The sequence below is a fragment of the Panthera tigris genome, chromosome A2 (assembly GCF_018350195.1).
Source record: "Panthera tigris isolate Pti1 chromosome A2, P.tigris_Pti1_mat1.1, whole genome shotgun sequence".
NCBI classification, from domain to species: domain Eukaryota; kingdom Metazoa; phylum Chordata; class Mammalia; order Carnivora; family Felidae; genus Panthera; species Panthera tigris.
The window spans coordinates 20,665,711-20,681,096 of NC_056661.1; the positions used below are offsets into that span (position 1 = coordinate 20,665,711).

Genomic DNA, 15,386 nt, shown 5'->3' on the forward strand with positions numbered 1-15,386 from the left:
AGGGCATGTCTTTGGGGCGGATCTGGCTGCGGTCAGGATTTACGGGGCTCAGTGCAGAGGTGGGGTAGGGCATCATAGTTCTTCTGGGAGATCTAGATGGTTCTAGAGAGAGCTGCCAGGGGAGGGCAGGGGGCAGGGCAAAGGTCTGGAAGAGGCCAGTTAAGCAGAGCATCTGTGGGGTGCATGTGCCCTCAGCCAGGCTTGAGACCAGGAGAGTGACAAGGACTGGCTAAACATGGGCCCCCAGCGCTCAGGGACGTCCATGGCTCTGAAGGCAGTCTTGATTCCAAAGCTGAGTCCAGGCACCCAATGGGAGGAGAACGGAGATAGACTGGGGCTGATGTCAGGATGCGTGGCGGAGCGACACTGCCCAGCGTGGGTTCTGGCTCCTGCAGGCCAGCCTCCCACCTACTGGGCACCCACTTGTGCCTGAAGGAGAAGCTCAAGGCCGAGAAAGGGAAGCTTCGGCAGAACACGACTTCCCTCTCCTACCCGGGTTCCTTATCCCAGTGCTCAGATTTCTCATCAGTGGTAGGTCAGCGGGTGGGGGGCTGGCATTCCTGAAGCAAGAAGCGCTCCTAAGGTGAAAGAGGCTCACCTAAAGTGAAAGCACTTCTTAGCTTTGCTTTATAAATAGGTCCTCGGGAGAGTGCACTGGCAGCTCCCAACCAAGGAGGGGCTGGCATGAAAGCTTCCTAATGGCTTTGCCCCAGGCTCTCTGGCCTGGCTCCAATCCTATCTTGAGCTCAGCTGGGCCCTCAGGGGTCGGGAGTCTGGGGCAAAGCTTCTAAAAGACTTCCCCGGGGTGGCCAAGTAAGTGACCCTAGGTTGCCAGGGCCTCCAGGCTGGGGTGAGCTGGAGCCCACCAGCCAATGGGACAAGGCCCCACGCCAGGTGTGGCGCTCACAGGAAGTGGAAGGACACCCAGGACACCGGGCCGCCAACAGCCTGCCACTGCTGCCTTGGCAAAGTTGTTCCCTCAGCAGCCTGGGGTGGGTGGGGTGGAGCAGGGGTGCTCAGTAAGAAGGCCCGGGGGGGATTTCTGGTCCCCTTAAATGGCCATACACCAATTAAGGCGGGAGCCATCAGGGGCCTATCTTGAGCAAATCATTTAGGAAAATGAGGTTAATGACAGGGAGCCAGGACAACAGGGCCCGTGTGAGTCACCATGCTCCCGCTCGCTCAGCAGGCTGGGTTTCCGGGATTCCGGGTAATCACAAACACCCACCCTGGAGCCTGTGCTGGCCCTGGTGGCAGCCTGGGTGATAGCAGAGAGGTGGCCTTAGAGTGCTGGCCTCCCTAGGTGGGGAGGGGCTGCCCTGAGTCCCCCTGCCTGCCCGCCCAAATCCCCGTTCACCACCAGGCATGCTCATGGCAGGGGCCACAGGATCAGGAGTTCGTAACTGTAGCCGTCTAGAATTCCAGAGCCAGAGGGACCGTGGGACCATCAGCCCATTGACACATGGACCAACTTCCAGGAAAGGGGCCTGACCTGTCACAAGTGTCACCCCAGACTGGTGGTGGTGGGGGTCATACCAACAGTCACACACTGACCACACTCTCGCTCTGTGCCAGTCACTGCTCTGAGCGCCTCATGTGCCTGAATACATAGGCATATAACCTCAGAGAGAGTCTACAAACTTGGGAAACTCATTCAAGACCACGGAGCTAGCAGGTGGCAGAGCCGGCATCTGGAGTTGGGAGTCAGCGACCCCTGACTCCATTGCTCGACCTCTCAGCAGCCTGCTTGCACACAGCCCGCCACCACGGAGAAATTGCGAATCTGTGGCAAGCAGATCCTGGGACAGAGGGACAAGGATGGTGCTGGGTGGGAGAATGGCAGAGTTTCTAGGTCAGGCTGGCTGGTGCCACTTGAGTCTCTGAAGGGACATGGTCAGAGCTCGTGGGGAGTGGAGACTCGGGAAAGAAAGGGTAGCAGGCTTGCCAGGGGTCAGGACAGGACTCAGCTGCTGCTGCTTTCTGGCTTGGTGGGCCGGCCCACCTGAGCTGCCCCCCGCAGTTTCTCTGGCAGAAGTACAGGTTCATCTTGAAACCCCAAGAATCTGGCAAAGGGTAGGTGGAGGGAATCACAATTTAAATCACCCATCACCAACACCTGTTCTTTTATTTCCCGTTAGGAAAATCAGGGCACGAGAGAAGGGGGTGGTGGGAATTGCCACTAGGATATACTTCTTTTTTTTTTAATTTTTTTTTTTAACGTTTATTTATTTTTGAGACAGAGAGAGAGCATGAACGGGGGGAGGGCCAGAGAGAGAGGGAGACACAGAATCCGAAGCAGGCTCCAGGCTCTGAGCTGTCAGCACAGAGCCCAACGTGGGGCTCGAACTCACGGACTGCGAGATCATGACCTGAGCTGAAGTCGGGCGCTTAACCGGCTGAGTCACCCACCCCTAGGATATACTTCTTAACAAAAAACCCCTAACCTAATCTCACCTTCCTAGCAAAAAGAAAAAGAGAGAGAGAGAGAGAGAGAGAGATGCCTGCAATTTGGATTTTGGGGGACTGTTATCAAAATCTACAACCAGAAAATACGGTCGCTGAGCTGAGGCACTTGCACTTCCAGAAGGCAGAAACACCAGTGGGGGCACTGGTAAGAGCCCCTACGACGGGGGAGCAGGCGGCAAGGGCTGGCAGGGAGACACCACCACAAGAAAGGCCCTGTCATGTGGCCCCCAACCTTGCCAAGCCACCTCAAGCCCACCTAGGCCTCACACTCCTTCCTCCCTTGCTTGCGAGGGTCCCCATGGCCAAACAGCCCAGTGTTGCCCAGCTCAGGGTCCTATAGCACCTTCATGGGCTGGGGGTGGGGGGACAGAGCACCCCAGAATCTCCCGTCCCCTCTTCCTCAGGAAAAATCTGGGCCCCTAGATCCTCACTGAGCAGTGAGGTCCCAACTCAGGCCCCATGTGAGCAATTTCAAGAAAGAACTCTTGGGGTTAGAACTTAGGCCCTTCATTGCTTTGCCTTGTGTGTGTGACACACTGACCCTCGGGCTTGGAGGAGGTGGGTTCTCTGTGGTGTTTCAAAGACCAGCGCAGCTCTCCAAGAACCTTCTTCCCCCACATTCCAGGTCTGGCTGGTGGCTCCATCAAGGCAGGTGTGTGAGTGTGCAGGAAACCCCTCAGGAGAGCCCTGCCTGGGCCACTCCAGAGAAGTCCTCTCAGACAGCCCATGGCTGCCTCAGTAGGGGAGAGCCCAGGCTGGGCTGCCTCAGAACCCGAGGACATCGGCCTATAAGGGGTGTGGTGAGGGGGGCTGATAAACTAGAGTGGGGCTTCCAGGGACAAACACTACACCATTGCCCCCAGGCCATTTCCCGAATCCCTAGCAGGCGCTCAATCTCCATTTTCCTCACAGAGAAAACTCAATCCTGGTGTAAACTGAAGGCAGGGAGATGGCAGCCTGGGCCCGGCCGGAGGGCAAGAGGTGCCATAGACCTGCCTGGAGACCTGGTTCCAGTCCTGCTGTCCCCAGTGAGAGGTACCATCTGTGTCTCTCGAGATGACCTCACCCTGAGATGGCTGCTCAAATCACCAGAGCTCCAACACAGACCTCCAGCTTCACGACTGGAAGCTACAACAGGACAGCCAGCATGGTGGGGACGGGACACATGGGAGGCCTTAGCAGATCCCTGGGGACCTTCAGAAGAGCCTGAGCCAGCAGCCTCCTCCCCACTTTCCTACTCACAGCTCATGGGGAGCGAGCCTCCCTCGTAAGCACCTGGAGGGGTGGTTACCACCACCACATAACACAAGAACCTGAGGCTCAGAGAGGTTATGTCGCCATGCGGAGGTTACACAGCTGGCTAAAGGCAGAATCTGTAGCCTGATCCTGGACTGCGGCTCTCTCTCCACACGGCCGGGGGAGGCAGCTTCCCCGTTCTCATCGTTTATCAGGGCTCAACACAGGCTGCCTCCTTGGCGGCCCAAGCTCCTAGGCATTCAGGCTCTGCTCCCACCTGGAAGCCGCAGAGGCTGGGAACCTCATTAGCTGCGTGGTACTAACAGCTCCGGAGAAGATCTAACACCCCCACCCCCCACCCCGGTCCCCCGGGGCAAGGCAGGTATGTTGAAGGATAAATACCTCCCTGGCTGGCTGGGTCCCAAGAAGCCAAATGCTGAAGGCATAGAAGACACCAAGACATATGGCAAACACTGCCTGGCTCTCCCTGCAGGGATGCAGAGGAAGGCACCTATGAGAACCCTCAGGAGTAAGTGGAAATGCAGGTGCCTGAGTCTTCCAGGATCCAATCGAGGAAGCCAGCTGGGGGCCCGGCCAGGGGAGGTGGATGTCATGCAGGGACTCTGGCTGTCCTTGCTCCCCCAATACCCTGAGCTCCAGAGGTAACCTGGCAGGGGCTCTCCGAAGCCACCGCTCTCATTCTCCCTTTATGGGCCCTGGGGATGGAGGCACTGATAAGGTCTCACTCAGAACAAGCCACTTTTATGAGAAGCTCAATAAAGTCCATTTTAATTTCAGATTCCTTCACCTTCGTGCATACAGAGGAGGAAGCCACCAGGCCCCAGTGAGCATGCGTGAGGCAGAAATCGAGGCCACTGCAAAGCTACCACCTCCCCGCCTCGAGTGCTTGTTCCTGGATAAACCTCAGATGGACCCACATTGGGCCTTTTGTCAGATTTAGAGAAAACTCCTGGCTCCCCACCCAATGTGTAGTCCATTGCTATGGGTGGGAAGAGCCAGTCATATGACAGAAGGTTGGACAAACCCCAGGAAGGGGACTCTTCTGGAGGGGGCAGGGAAGCTGCGATCTTAGGGCTCACTGGGACTCCGAGGTAGAGGTAGCAAACATTTCCGGGTGACTCCTTCACATTAAACCAAACACAGTACATTCTGCATGTGTTGGCCCTGCCCACAGGGGGCCGGCCTCCCACTGCCAGGTGGAGAGCCTCCAGGTGCAGACAGCAGGTGGAGGACAGAGATAGGGGCATAATCTCTGGGGCTCAGGGATGAATGTGATGCCCACAGAGCTGAATCCCTTTCATTTATTTACCCAAGTCCCACAGTACCAGTCCCCGGTCTGCCACCCCCCCAAAATCGACCAAGCTCTTGATTCTCGCTCCCCTGATCACGGTGTTGTTCTCTGCATGATTAGCTGCTGGTTCTCCAGACACTGCTTCAGCTTGTCCTCCGTCAGTGTCAAGCGCTGCTCCAGGATGGAGACTGTCTGCAAAAGAAATGGTGGTCAGGCTTCAGGGTTGCCCTAGGGACCCCCCCCAGCCATTCCTGCTCAGCTGCTCGGCCTGCTGTCCTGTCAGGTCCCTGGCTCTGGTGGCGACTTGGACCGCTCTTGCCTTCATGTCTCTTCCTCGCTCTGGATGGCTGTTCTCTGATGTCTGCAGGCAGGGGGAGGACACAGCGAGGGAAGGTCGGCAGCAGGTCCCACAGCCCTGGGTCAGAATCCCTGGCCCTGGTGGTCTGGCACTTAGATTGGGGTCTGGAACAGAACCACTTCCTCATTTGGGCCAGGTTTCTGTCCACAACCAACTGGAGACCATCACCCATCTCCATTCCAAAGGTAAGAAAACGACACCCCCAAATGAAGGCACCAGATTAGGGTCCTGCCTACACCTCAGGCTCTTCACCTCTATACCTGGAGGGACTTCCCAGACTGGGAGGTGAGTGACTGAGCGACCCCGAGCCTAGGAGGGCCTCTGCCTGTCCAAGTCCAGTGAGGACCATTGCAGGAATATGCCACCTGGGAATTTGGCCCTAACTCCACTTCCAAGCCCCCCTTTTCCTCTGTAATGGAAGGATAACGCCAAGCTCACAGGAGTCCTGGACACTATGGGTTTTGACTCAGGATGGCACCCAGCCATCACTTCTTAGCTTGACCCATGTCGGCAATGCTTGTCATCATGTTGGCTTCCGAAGGCTGAGCCTTTGCTCCCTGGCCTCTCCTGCACACCCAGCACGACCTAGCTGTCTAGCCTGCCCATGCCCCCAGCTGCTGGGGCTGCATGCGCCTTATGGGCCAGGGCCAGTGTTGCAGACGTGGCTGCAAAAAACCTGCCCACCTCCTCTGGCTTTGGACAGAGTGCTGGCAGAGGGGCAGGTGCTATCTGGGAGCCGGTGTGCTCCCGAGCCTGCCCACCGGTCACACGGCCAACCCCAGCCATCGCCCACCCTGACCCATGCTGGCCACTATGGCTGAGCTCACATTCCCCCCATCGAGAGCTGGGTGAGGGCCTGTGCGTGTCAGGCCCGCACCTGGCACTGGGTGAGTCTGCTGTGAGCAAGGTAGGCTCGGTTCCTGTGTGGTGTCGCCTACAGCCAGCAGAAAGGCTCAGATTAAGAAACAATACTTTCTATTAATTTTACCCATTTGTCTGTGGGCTTTCCCAAGAGGTTTTGCCACCTTCCCTGAGGCTCCATGGAGGCTGTGGGCCTTGGTCCAGTGAAAAGGAAACTTTCCCTTCATACATTTAATAAAACATTGAAACATTCTGGGAGGGAGTTTCCCCTCTAAGGCTGCTATAAATTCTCACAGCATCCCGCATGGACGTCAGCCGCTCACGGAGGCTGCTCCTCCTGGCGGCTGGCCCTTTCTAACTGAGCTGGCCTGGGCTGTAAGGGCTCTGAAAAGGTGCACTGCACCCTGAGAGGCAGGGCTGAGCTGAAAGAGAGTCACACTCCCCCTGTGCTGGCCAGAAGCCGTCGAGGGGTCTGTACCTCGTAAAAGTGGAGGCGGAAACAGCCCCTGGCTGGCCCAGAGCAGCATTCCTGGAAGTTTCCATAGGCTGCTGCAAAGCTTGTGCCGAGCCAAACTCCAAAATCATTCTTCATCCAGACTTTTTCCGATGGTCCCGGACTCCAGGCCACAGTGGGGGAGCCCGCCTGCTTTTCCTCTTTGCGCACCCCCTCCCTGCCCCTTTAAACTTTTCACAGGGACCGAATTTTCAAGTGTGGAGGCAGCGGGTGCTGGGCCAATGTCAATACCGGGGGTGCCACGCATTTCATGAGGCCTCCACTTAGTTCCATGGGGGAGCCCATACTTTAGCTCGGTAGAAATAGGGCCATTTCTCAATATTACATTTCTTTGAACATAAATGCACACACCTTTTTCATATCCAGCCCCCTGAAAGGAGGGTGCCAGCCCAATTTTGGGCCCTTCCTGGGGGAGCTTTGAGAGGGTGCTTTGTGGCATGTTGTAGACAAAAAGGCTTTCACAAGTCCACTACTCCTCAAACCTGCAGCTCCTTCCTCTCCCTGACGTTCTCCCACTTCCCCCCTTTTCTAGCTGAGAAAGACTCGGGAAGAGTCATCATCTCTATCTTTTCTCTCTACTTCCTGTCTCCCCTGTGCCCCCGGCATACTAGGCCAAGATGCTGGGTGGCAGCCACCATCCAGGGATGAAGTCTACCAGGCTCTTCCAGATCACATTTAATCCCACCCAACCCCCGTCTGAGCCAGAAGGATGGGCCAGGGACAGGACAATTTTTTGGATTTCTGTATGTTAGAATGTTGTCTTGGTGTTCTCTGCTCCACAAGTTTTCCTGAATAATCCTACTCTAATAAAACATGAGACTTCATCTTCATGGAAAATGGTGTCTCTCATGATAAAGTAAAACCTAGAAATCCCAACGTCTAGTTTTGCTGATGTGCCTTCCCTCCACCATGGGAAGAGTCTCCACAGCAATGGAAAGGTTGCCAGTGGGGCTTCTGAGGAGCAGAGGTCAAACACGCTCAGGGCTGGAGGCACAGACAGCAGGAGGGCAGGTGGGCCACCTGTAGGGACAGTCCAGGCCACCACGGTGTCACCATGCTTCCCAGCTGCTGGGGCCTGTGGGAGGGAGGAAGGGAAAGCATCTGGGACAGTGTGTGGGTGGGCGAGGGTATCCCCAGCAAGGGCTGGTTCCGGGACATATCACTTGGCCTTGTTCGCAGTGTGACCTCACCTGCTGGTTCAGAACAACATGCCCGCCTGCACCAAGTGTCAGGCACACAGCAAGCCTCAGTAAACACGTGCTGCCTCAGTGTCCAGAGGGCAGAGGCCGTAGCTTGTTTCTCCCGCTGTCCAGGGCCACGCCAAGCAGGCTGCTCGCCCTGCTCTGTGTGCCGGGTCATTCCACACGGTGTCTGCAGTGTGGCATGCCTGTCCCAGAGGTGGGGGGAGCACTACCGAGGCAAACAGCTCCGCAGTCTTCCTGACAGCCCCCCACTCCCGCCAACCTTCTCACCCTCCTTTCACTCAGGGCAAATGACAGCTGGCCTCACAAGCAGCCCCTGGGCCCTCATGGCCCCTCACCTTTCTCTGTCCAGAGGAGCAGGGGGTGAGAGAAAGTCCCCAAGGAGGTACAGGCTGGTTCTGGTGGCAAATGGCAATGAGAGAAGCAGCCCTGCTTGACCTGGGCATCTGTGGACCTCTGTCTTCTCAGCAGGGCAAAGGAAATGTGGAGAAAGGGCTGAGGAGGCCAGCGTTCTGGCTGCTAGGCAGACCTGTCTGGGTAAGGTGACCCATCTCCCAGGACTCCTGCATGGTGGAGTCCAAACTCCTCCAGAAAGGTCCCTCCTGCCTGCTGACCTTGGAGAAACCAGGCAACTCATTCCCTCTCCTTGGCCCTTGTGCCATCCGGGCAGCTTACTCTAGAGTCCCCTCCATAATTGAGGTGTGGAGCCCAGACTCCAGGGGAGACTGGTGGGAGGACCCGGGACAGGCCCTAGGGGCTCATCCTGATGCTTCTTGACACACTCTGCTCCAGGGGCTGCTCTCGGCAGCTCATGTTCACGGAGTGCTCGTGATCCTGCCGAGCCCTCTTCCACAATCCTTCAGCGTGGGAGCCCTCCACATGCCCATTTTTCAGATGAGGAAATCCATGCACAGTGATATTAAGCAACTTTCCTAGAGTCACACAGCTTATAAATGACAAACCAGGCCATGACCCACAGTGGCCTGGCTTCAGAGTTTGGGCGAAGGCACCGGGAGCTGCACCTTCGCTTTGTCCCCATCAAGCACGTATAAGGTGAGGCCTGGCCTAATTCCTCCCCACTTGCTCCAGCCATGCCTGAGGGCTACTGGCTACATAACCCCGGGAGGCCTGTGTGTCCCTCACCCAGTGCCCAAGCTCGAGCAGCCCGAGGAGGAACTCGTGGATCTCTGTTCTTACCCAGCAACAGTCACCTTCTGTCCTGTCTAGGCCACCTGGACACCTGGCTCCAGATTAAATGAGCAGAAGCAGTAAAAAGGGACACCCCCCCCAGAGTCACCTAGCAGTCCCCTCACACCATCAGGCCACACTCAGAGACAGTTCCTAGGCCTCAGATGCCTCCAATCCCCTATAAAGCAGTCTCTTACCTCACTTAACATTTAGGTTTGGAATTATCATAAAAGTCACGATTTTGAGCTACAAAAATATTATAGGGTTAAAGGGGACATCCCAACAAGAACCCTTTAATAGACACACGATGAGAAAGTACCCAAACGCCTGAATTTTAGACACTCTCTTTCACTGGAGTGCGGTGTCACTCAGCATAAGTGAGCAGTTCCCAAACACGCTGTGGGACTTGCCCTGGTCACTGCTGGGTGTCCCACCCCTCACAAGACTGGGCTCAACTAAGTAAGGCACCTCTCTCCCTGAACCATGGGGACAGGAAGCAGAATTCAGACCCCACACCTGGACACTGTCACCCTCGCCCAACGCTGTCCACTTCCAAGGTCACGGCATTCACCTGCCAGCCATGGGGAAGCCTCATGGGACAAAGTCATAGCAGACTCAGAAATTTCATCTTCAAAGTCACCCCTGTCAGAGAGTCACTTGGGGGCTTGTTTCTGAACCACCTTCTGCTGCTGTTACCAGCAATTTCCAGAAAGCCACAGCCCTTGTCATGGGAAACAGTACCCTTAAAAACATTCCTGTTCGCTGTTGAACATACTCTGTTGTATCTTTAGACCGAGGCTTGGTGTACTTGGCCTGCTGTCTATTTTGGTAAGTAAGGTTTTACTGTCACGCCCATTTGTTTATGTTGTCTACGGCTGCTTTCTGGCTATGATGGCAGGTTGAATAATTGTGACAAGAGACCCTATGGCCCACAAAACCAGATATTTACCAACCCTTGCCTCAGACTGTCTTCACTCACTCATCCTCACTGAGCACCCTTGTGTTGGCCCGTGTCACCCAGGGTGACAATGGTGCACACAGACTCGGCTAGGCCTGCAGGGTGCACACCAGTTTGCAGAGGCAAGTACCAAGCAGTCGTACAGACCAGCAGGGTGTGCTGGGAAGAACAGAAGGGTGTGGCCTGGGGAAGTGGGCCCGGGAATGGAGCGGTGAGCAAAGGCTAAGGAAGAGTTCACCAGGCAAGTGGGGCAAGAAGGCCCTGGGGCCAAAGGATCACAGAGCACGGAGCCCCGAGGTGGCAGGGAAGGTAACGAGCAGAGAGATGGATCAAAGGAGGCATGTCTGAGGGAGTGAGGAAGGGCCTTGTGGAGGCAAGAGATGGGGCCGGGGCCTTCTGGCCATGCTAGGCGGCGGCCTTGCCTTCAGCCTCAGAGCAGAGGACAGGGCTGGTGGTCCTGGGCCGAGTGGGGAGCAGACCCTTCTGGCCGCCACACGGGGATGTTGCGCACATGGCTGTGGTTAGGTGTGTTGGAGGCCCAACCAGATACCAACGAAGTATGAACCCCCACCACGTGGGGGTAAGTCAGAGGCAGATGGGAGAAGGGACCATTCCCTGAGGCCCCAAACATAGGACAGAACACAGGACAGGGGCAGAGAATGGGCTCCAGACAGGATGGGTTAAGTGTGAGGGCCCTCCCCCTCTGAGTGGGCTGGGCAGGAGGCCTGAGCCAGTAACAGGGCTATTTTGCATTCTGACACTATCGTCCCTGCTGGGGGCAGAGTGGGGGGGGAAGAGGTAGGGAGAGCAGAGGAACAAGCCCCTGGACACCAGACAGAATCTGGGGCGGGATGATACCAGTGACACTGCTGAAGCCCACTGGAAAGTAGCCTAGCCCCTCAGTGGGTGACAAGGAAGGGACAGCCAACGCAGGGAACCCGTCAGGGAGAGTGCTGGAGGCACAGCGGACCAAAACCAAGAGCATGAGTGAGGCCGGCTCAGGCTGGGGGTGGGGCAGCATTCCCAGCCTGACTTGGCTGCCTGAGCTCTCCAGAGGAATATCCTCTGGGAGAGGCTGAACAAGGGCATCTTATTCAAATCCTCATCTTCCTGCCTAGGGAAGAACAGATGCTGTGATCTGTCCCCTGTCAAGGCAACATTAACAGGGCAAGTGGCTTCTCTCACTCACAGTTCAAGATGTATAAGACGGTTCATGTAACACCCTGAAGGGCCTTCTGAGTGGGGTCTAAAAATAACCGATTTTAAAGCGACAGGCTTGTTTTTTTAGTCCCCTAGGAACTGTAGTGATGCCCAAAGAAGTTGCACCAAAATGCCAGTCTTCAGCCACACGTCTGGCACCCAGGGCCCCCAGCTCCAAGCGGGAGACGACACAACACGAGGGTCATCTAGACAGCCATCGTGGCTCTGGACCTCGCTGCTTTGGATATTTTTTCCCTAATGGCATCAAAGTATCAGATGCCTGCCCATGGCTGCAGGGCTCTGGGAGCTGGAAGAGTTGAGCCCAGCTCCCACACTGGCCCCCTGCCCACCGATGGCCCAAACTGGCCAGTCCAGGTGCCCCGCGTGGGGCAGAGCCTGGGGGCATGTATCTCCACTGACTTTTGAGGTGCCCAAGGGGAGAGCCTCCACTCCTGATGTGTGACAGGGACTTAGGCATCTGAAGAGTGTTGCCAGAGGCCAAAGAGCATCTACAGGGCCTCTGCCTGACCGTGCTGCCTGAGAGGGCTGGGAGCCATGATGCTCCCACGGGCTCTGTGCGGGCGTCACATGGAGGCGGCGAGAGTCCAGTGCTCCCTGAGAGCATAATCCCCACCCTTGGAAGTAGAAGTGGTGCAACAAAGCAGAAGAAGGGCTGCTCTGCCACCCAGCGCGTGGAGGCCCCGCTCCCTTCATGGAGCTCTTCATGCTCCTCTCATGGCCGCTCTCTCCCTGCCAGCTCCATCACGCTTTCCCTGGGCTTCGTGGGCTTTTCCTTTGTCCTTTCTTTCTCTAGTGGACTGCCTACTTCCCAGCCCCCCACTTCCTATGGTATGACCTCCCCTTCTTTCAGCCCTGCTGGCCTCTTTTTTCTCCCCAGACTGGTTTCCTCTTGAGGCAGGCTTGTCCTGCATTTTTTTTTCCTCAGCTCTTTCCCCTAGTCCTCATTTCTACCTCCTTTCTTTTTGTTTTAGTTTTTAAAAAATGTTTTATTTATTTTTGAGAGAGAAACAGAGAGACGGAGTATGAGCAGGGGAGGGGCAGAGAGAGAGGGAGACACAGAATCTGAAGCAGGCTCCAGGCTCCGAGCCGTCAGCACAGAGCCCGATGTGGGGCTCAAACCCACGAACTGTGAGATCATGACCTGAGCCAAAGTCAGATGCTTAACCGACCGAGCCACCCAGGTGCCCCTCTACCTCCTTTTTAGGTCTCTTTTTCATCCCCTTTACACTTGTGTTTGGAGAGAAGGCAAGAAGAAAAGGAGCAGGATATGTTCAGAGAGTTAGCTCCAAGTGAAGCCCAGGCCCCTGACATGGCTCACCTACTCTGGGGCTGATATACCTGGGAAGAAGAGCTCTGACTCTGACTGGGGCCTGGGAGGCCTCTGTGAGGAGACAACAACCCGAGACAGGCTAAAGGAAATGTGTTCCAAACACAAGGTATAGTAGGTGCAAAGGCCCTGAGGCACAGAAGAATATGGCATTGTTGAGGAGGTGAGTGCTGTTGGTTTGGAGTGGTTGAACAGGGAAGAGAGCGTGGTGGCCACAAGGAAGGTGGAGGAGGGACCCTAGGGCCCTTGGCCAAAAAGGGACAGGAACAGGGAAGCCTCCACCCTGGCACTGCCTTATCACATTCACAGGTCTGAGCAAGTACAGTCAGGAAGATGGGGCTCCTGCATGCCTGTGGTCAGTTTTCAGAGCTGGTTCTAGAGTGAGTCTGGGAGAAGAGGCTCAGCCCGGGAACTGACTACGGCCACCAGGTGCCACAGTCGGAGGTGAAACAGAAGGGGGTGAACTGGCACTTCAGAACACCAAGGGCAGACCTCGTGAGCCAGGGGCCTTCCAGCAGCTGCTCCTCCTCCCAGAGCACTGCTGCTACTACGACCTTTGCTGAAAGTGTCTCTCCTGTACAGCCCACGTGCAAATGTAGCAGGAAGACTGGAGCCATAACTTCCACAAAGACCTGAGGGGCCACAGCACACCAACAGGGCCCTCCTGACAACCTCATCCACCCCCACACATTTGTCAGGTCTGCCACATGCAGCAGACAAGAGACCGGCTCGGAGGGGCTTCCAGGCACTGGCGTGGCCGCAGCACTGGTCCTGTCTGGGCTGGCTTTTGGGGAAGCTGCTCGACCATGACTGACAGTGAGTAACATTTTGGAGGAAAGGAGAAAGACAGAAGGTAACCAGCCAGCCTTTCTGTGTGCATTTCTCAGATATTTGGCCAGTTCCTTCTGGAATGCTGCTGCACGTGCAGACCTCGCTCCAGGCCTCCCCGCAGCACTCCCCACCCCATCCGGCTCCGGCGCAGCCCTTCTATCCCAGGGCCCCCGACCCCAGCCAGGGAACTTCTCCATGTCCACTTTCTGCTCTGAGCAGAGCCCTAGCCCTCTTAGGTGGTTTCTATGGTCAGAATCCCCTCCTGGGCCTCCCTGGAACATGGCCCAGAGGTGGACAGGGTGGCTGGGCCAGAGAGCAAACATCCAGCCACAGGCGCCCTCGAGCTCTCTGCCAGGCTGGGGGCACCGCAGCGAGGAGAACTAAAATGGGCAGCAGTGTAGCAGGAAGCTGGGACACTGGGCCACCCGTGTCTGAAGGCGGCCTGGGGGGCAGCGAGGCAAGAGGGTTAAGCAATTGGGGTGGGGGTTGCTGCCCAAGCAGGCGTGCGGCAGGGCTGCAGTGTGGGGGGAAAGTCAGGCAGAGAGACGTCAAGTATGCGGGGCCAAGTATGTGGGGCCGGGAGAGGGCGGTGGGGTTGGTGAGCACAGCAGGGCGCCAGAGCAGGGGGGCACCACAGGAAGGGCTGATGGCGTGTAGGAAACCAATCGCATGACTAGACTGTGCTGTTCTCAACTCCTCCGGCTGCCGAGTCAGGCTGGGCAGCATCCTCACATCAGGGCTCTGCCTCACGAGTGTCCTCACCAGACCCAGGTAGGCTACTCCTGCCCCATGGCTCCCAACATGAGATGGGTGCCCTAGGCCCCTCTCGGTGACTACTCCGCTCAGGCTCCACCTTCCACCTCGGCTTTCCGGGACTCCTGGGTCACCCTCCACCTCCACACTGCTTCTGCCGTGTCCCTTTCCTGTCCAGGAGCTCAGGGATAACGGACGAACTCCTTGGCATAGCATTCTCATGGCACTCAAGGTCCACGTTGCCTATTACTATTGCTCTCTCTGACCAAAGCCACCTACCAAAAGCCCCACCTCAGCCCTCTTTCCCCACAAGTCCCCCTCGGCTCACCCCCACGCTCAGTGCCTGCCTAGCTCCTCTCCCAGGATGTCCTGGCCATAGCACAGGTGCAGACTCTTGGAAAATGCTATTATGGTGACCCCTGGTCCCTACCTTTGTCCTGTGTGGTAAGAGCGCAGGCTCCAGAGCTGTGCTGCCTGGGTTCAAATCTGAACTTGACTGCTAACTTGCTGAGTGGCCTTGGGCAAGTTATCTGACTCAAGGCTTTAGATTCCTCATCTGTACACTGCACCTCTAAAGGCTCCGTTGTAATACTGTATCAACAGCTAATATTTATGTGGCCCTTGCTCTGGACATGGGGGTGCACCATGGGCAACATGGCTCCCTACTTCATGGGGGCCATGGCTAAGCTCTGAGCTGCAGGGGGCCTTGTACAGATGGGGCTTGATGAGGCCCCCAAAGAAGGCAGCCTGTGGTCAGGCCTGGTAGGGTCTGAGCCATCAGGGCACGTGGTGGTCTGGCTGCTCCTTAAAGTTCTCCTGTGACGGAAAGTTCCTTTTAATCATTTCCAGGCTTGTGGTTGAATCGGCTCCTCTAGGCGGTCTCCCACAGGGGCTGGGGCATCCCAACCCCCTACCCCCAAGACAGAAGCCAGATTACCAGTGGTAGTGTCCAAGGTGCCCTGGGGCTTAGGGAGAGGACGCACCTGCCTGGCCACACCACTGGGGGCCTTTGTGCCAGGCTTCAGGGAGCATCCTGGCGCTGGCCATCGGCTCAATGCCCCTGTCTCGACTGTGCCGCACAGAATGTCTAACTTTCCTTTCGTTTCATTGCAAAGATGGAAAAATATGGAATTAATCTCCCCTCTAGCATGGTTTTGAC

At 56.5% G+C, this 15,386-nt stretch overlaps 1 protein-coding gene across 5 annotated transcripts in view; it reads right to left on the reverse strand.

Moving 5' to 3' along the window:
• Nucleotides 1–4,446: 4,446 nt before the first annotated feature.
• POC1A (POC1 centriolar protein A) overlaps nucleotides 4,447–15,386 on the reverse strand; it is a 100,780-nt gene continuing 89,840 nt past the window's right edge. For 4 of the 5 annotated variants that reach the window (XM_042979074.1, XM_042979073.1, XM_015537469.2 and 1 more), the window contains exon 13: nucleotides 4,448–5,206. In XM_042979074.1, coding sequence (XP_042835008.1) covers nucleotides 5,108–5,206 — 99 coding nt within the window. In that variant the 3' untranslated portion in view covers nucleotides 4,448–5,107. Of the gene's footprint in view, nucleotides 5,207–15,386 lie in introns of all 5 variants that reach the window. The other variant, XM_042979076.1, reaches the window with a different exon arrangement.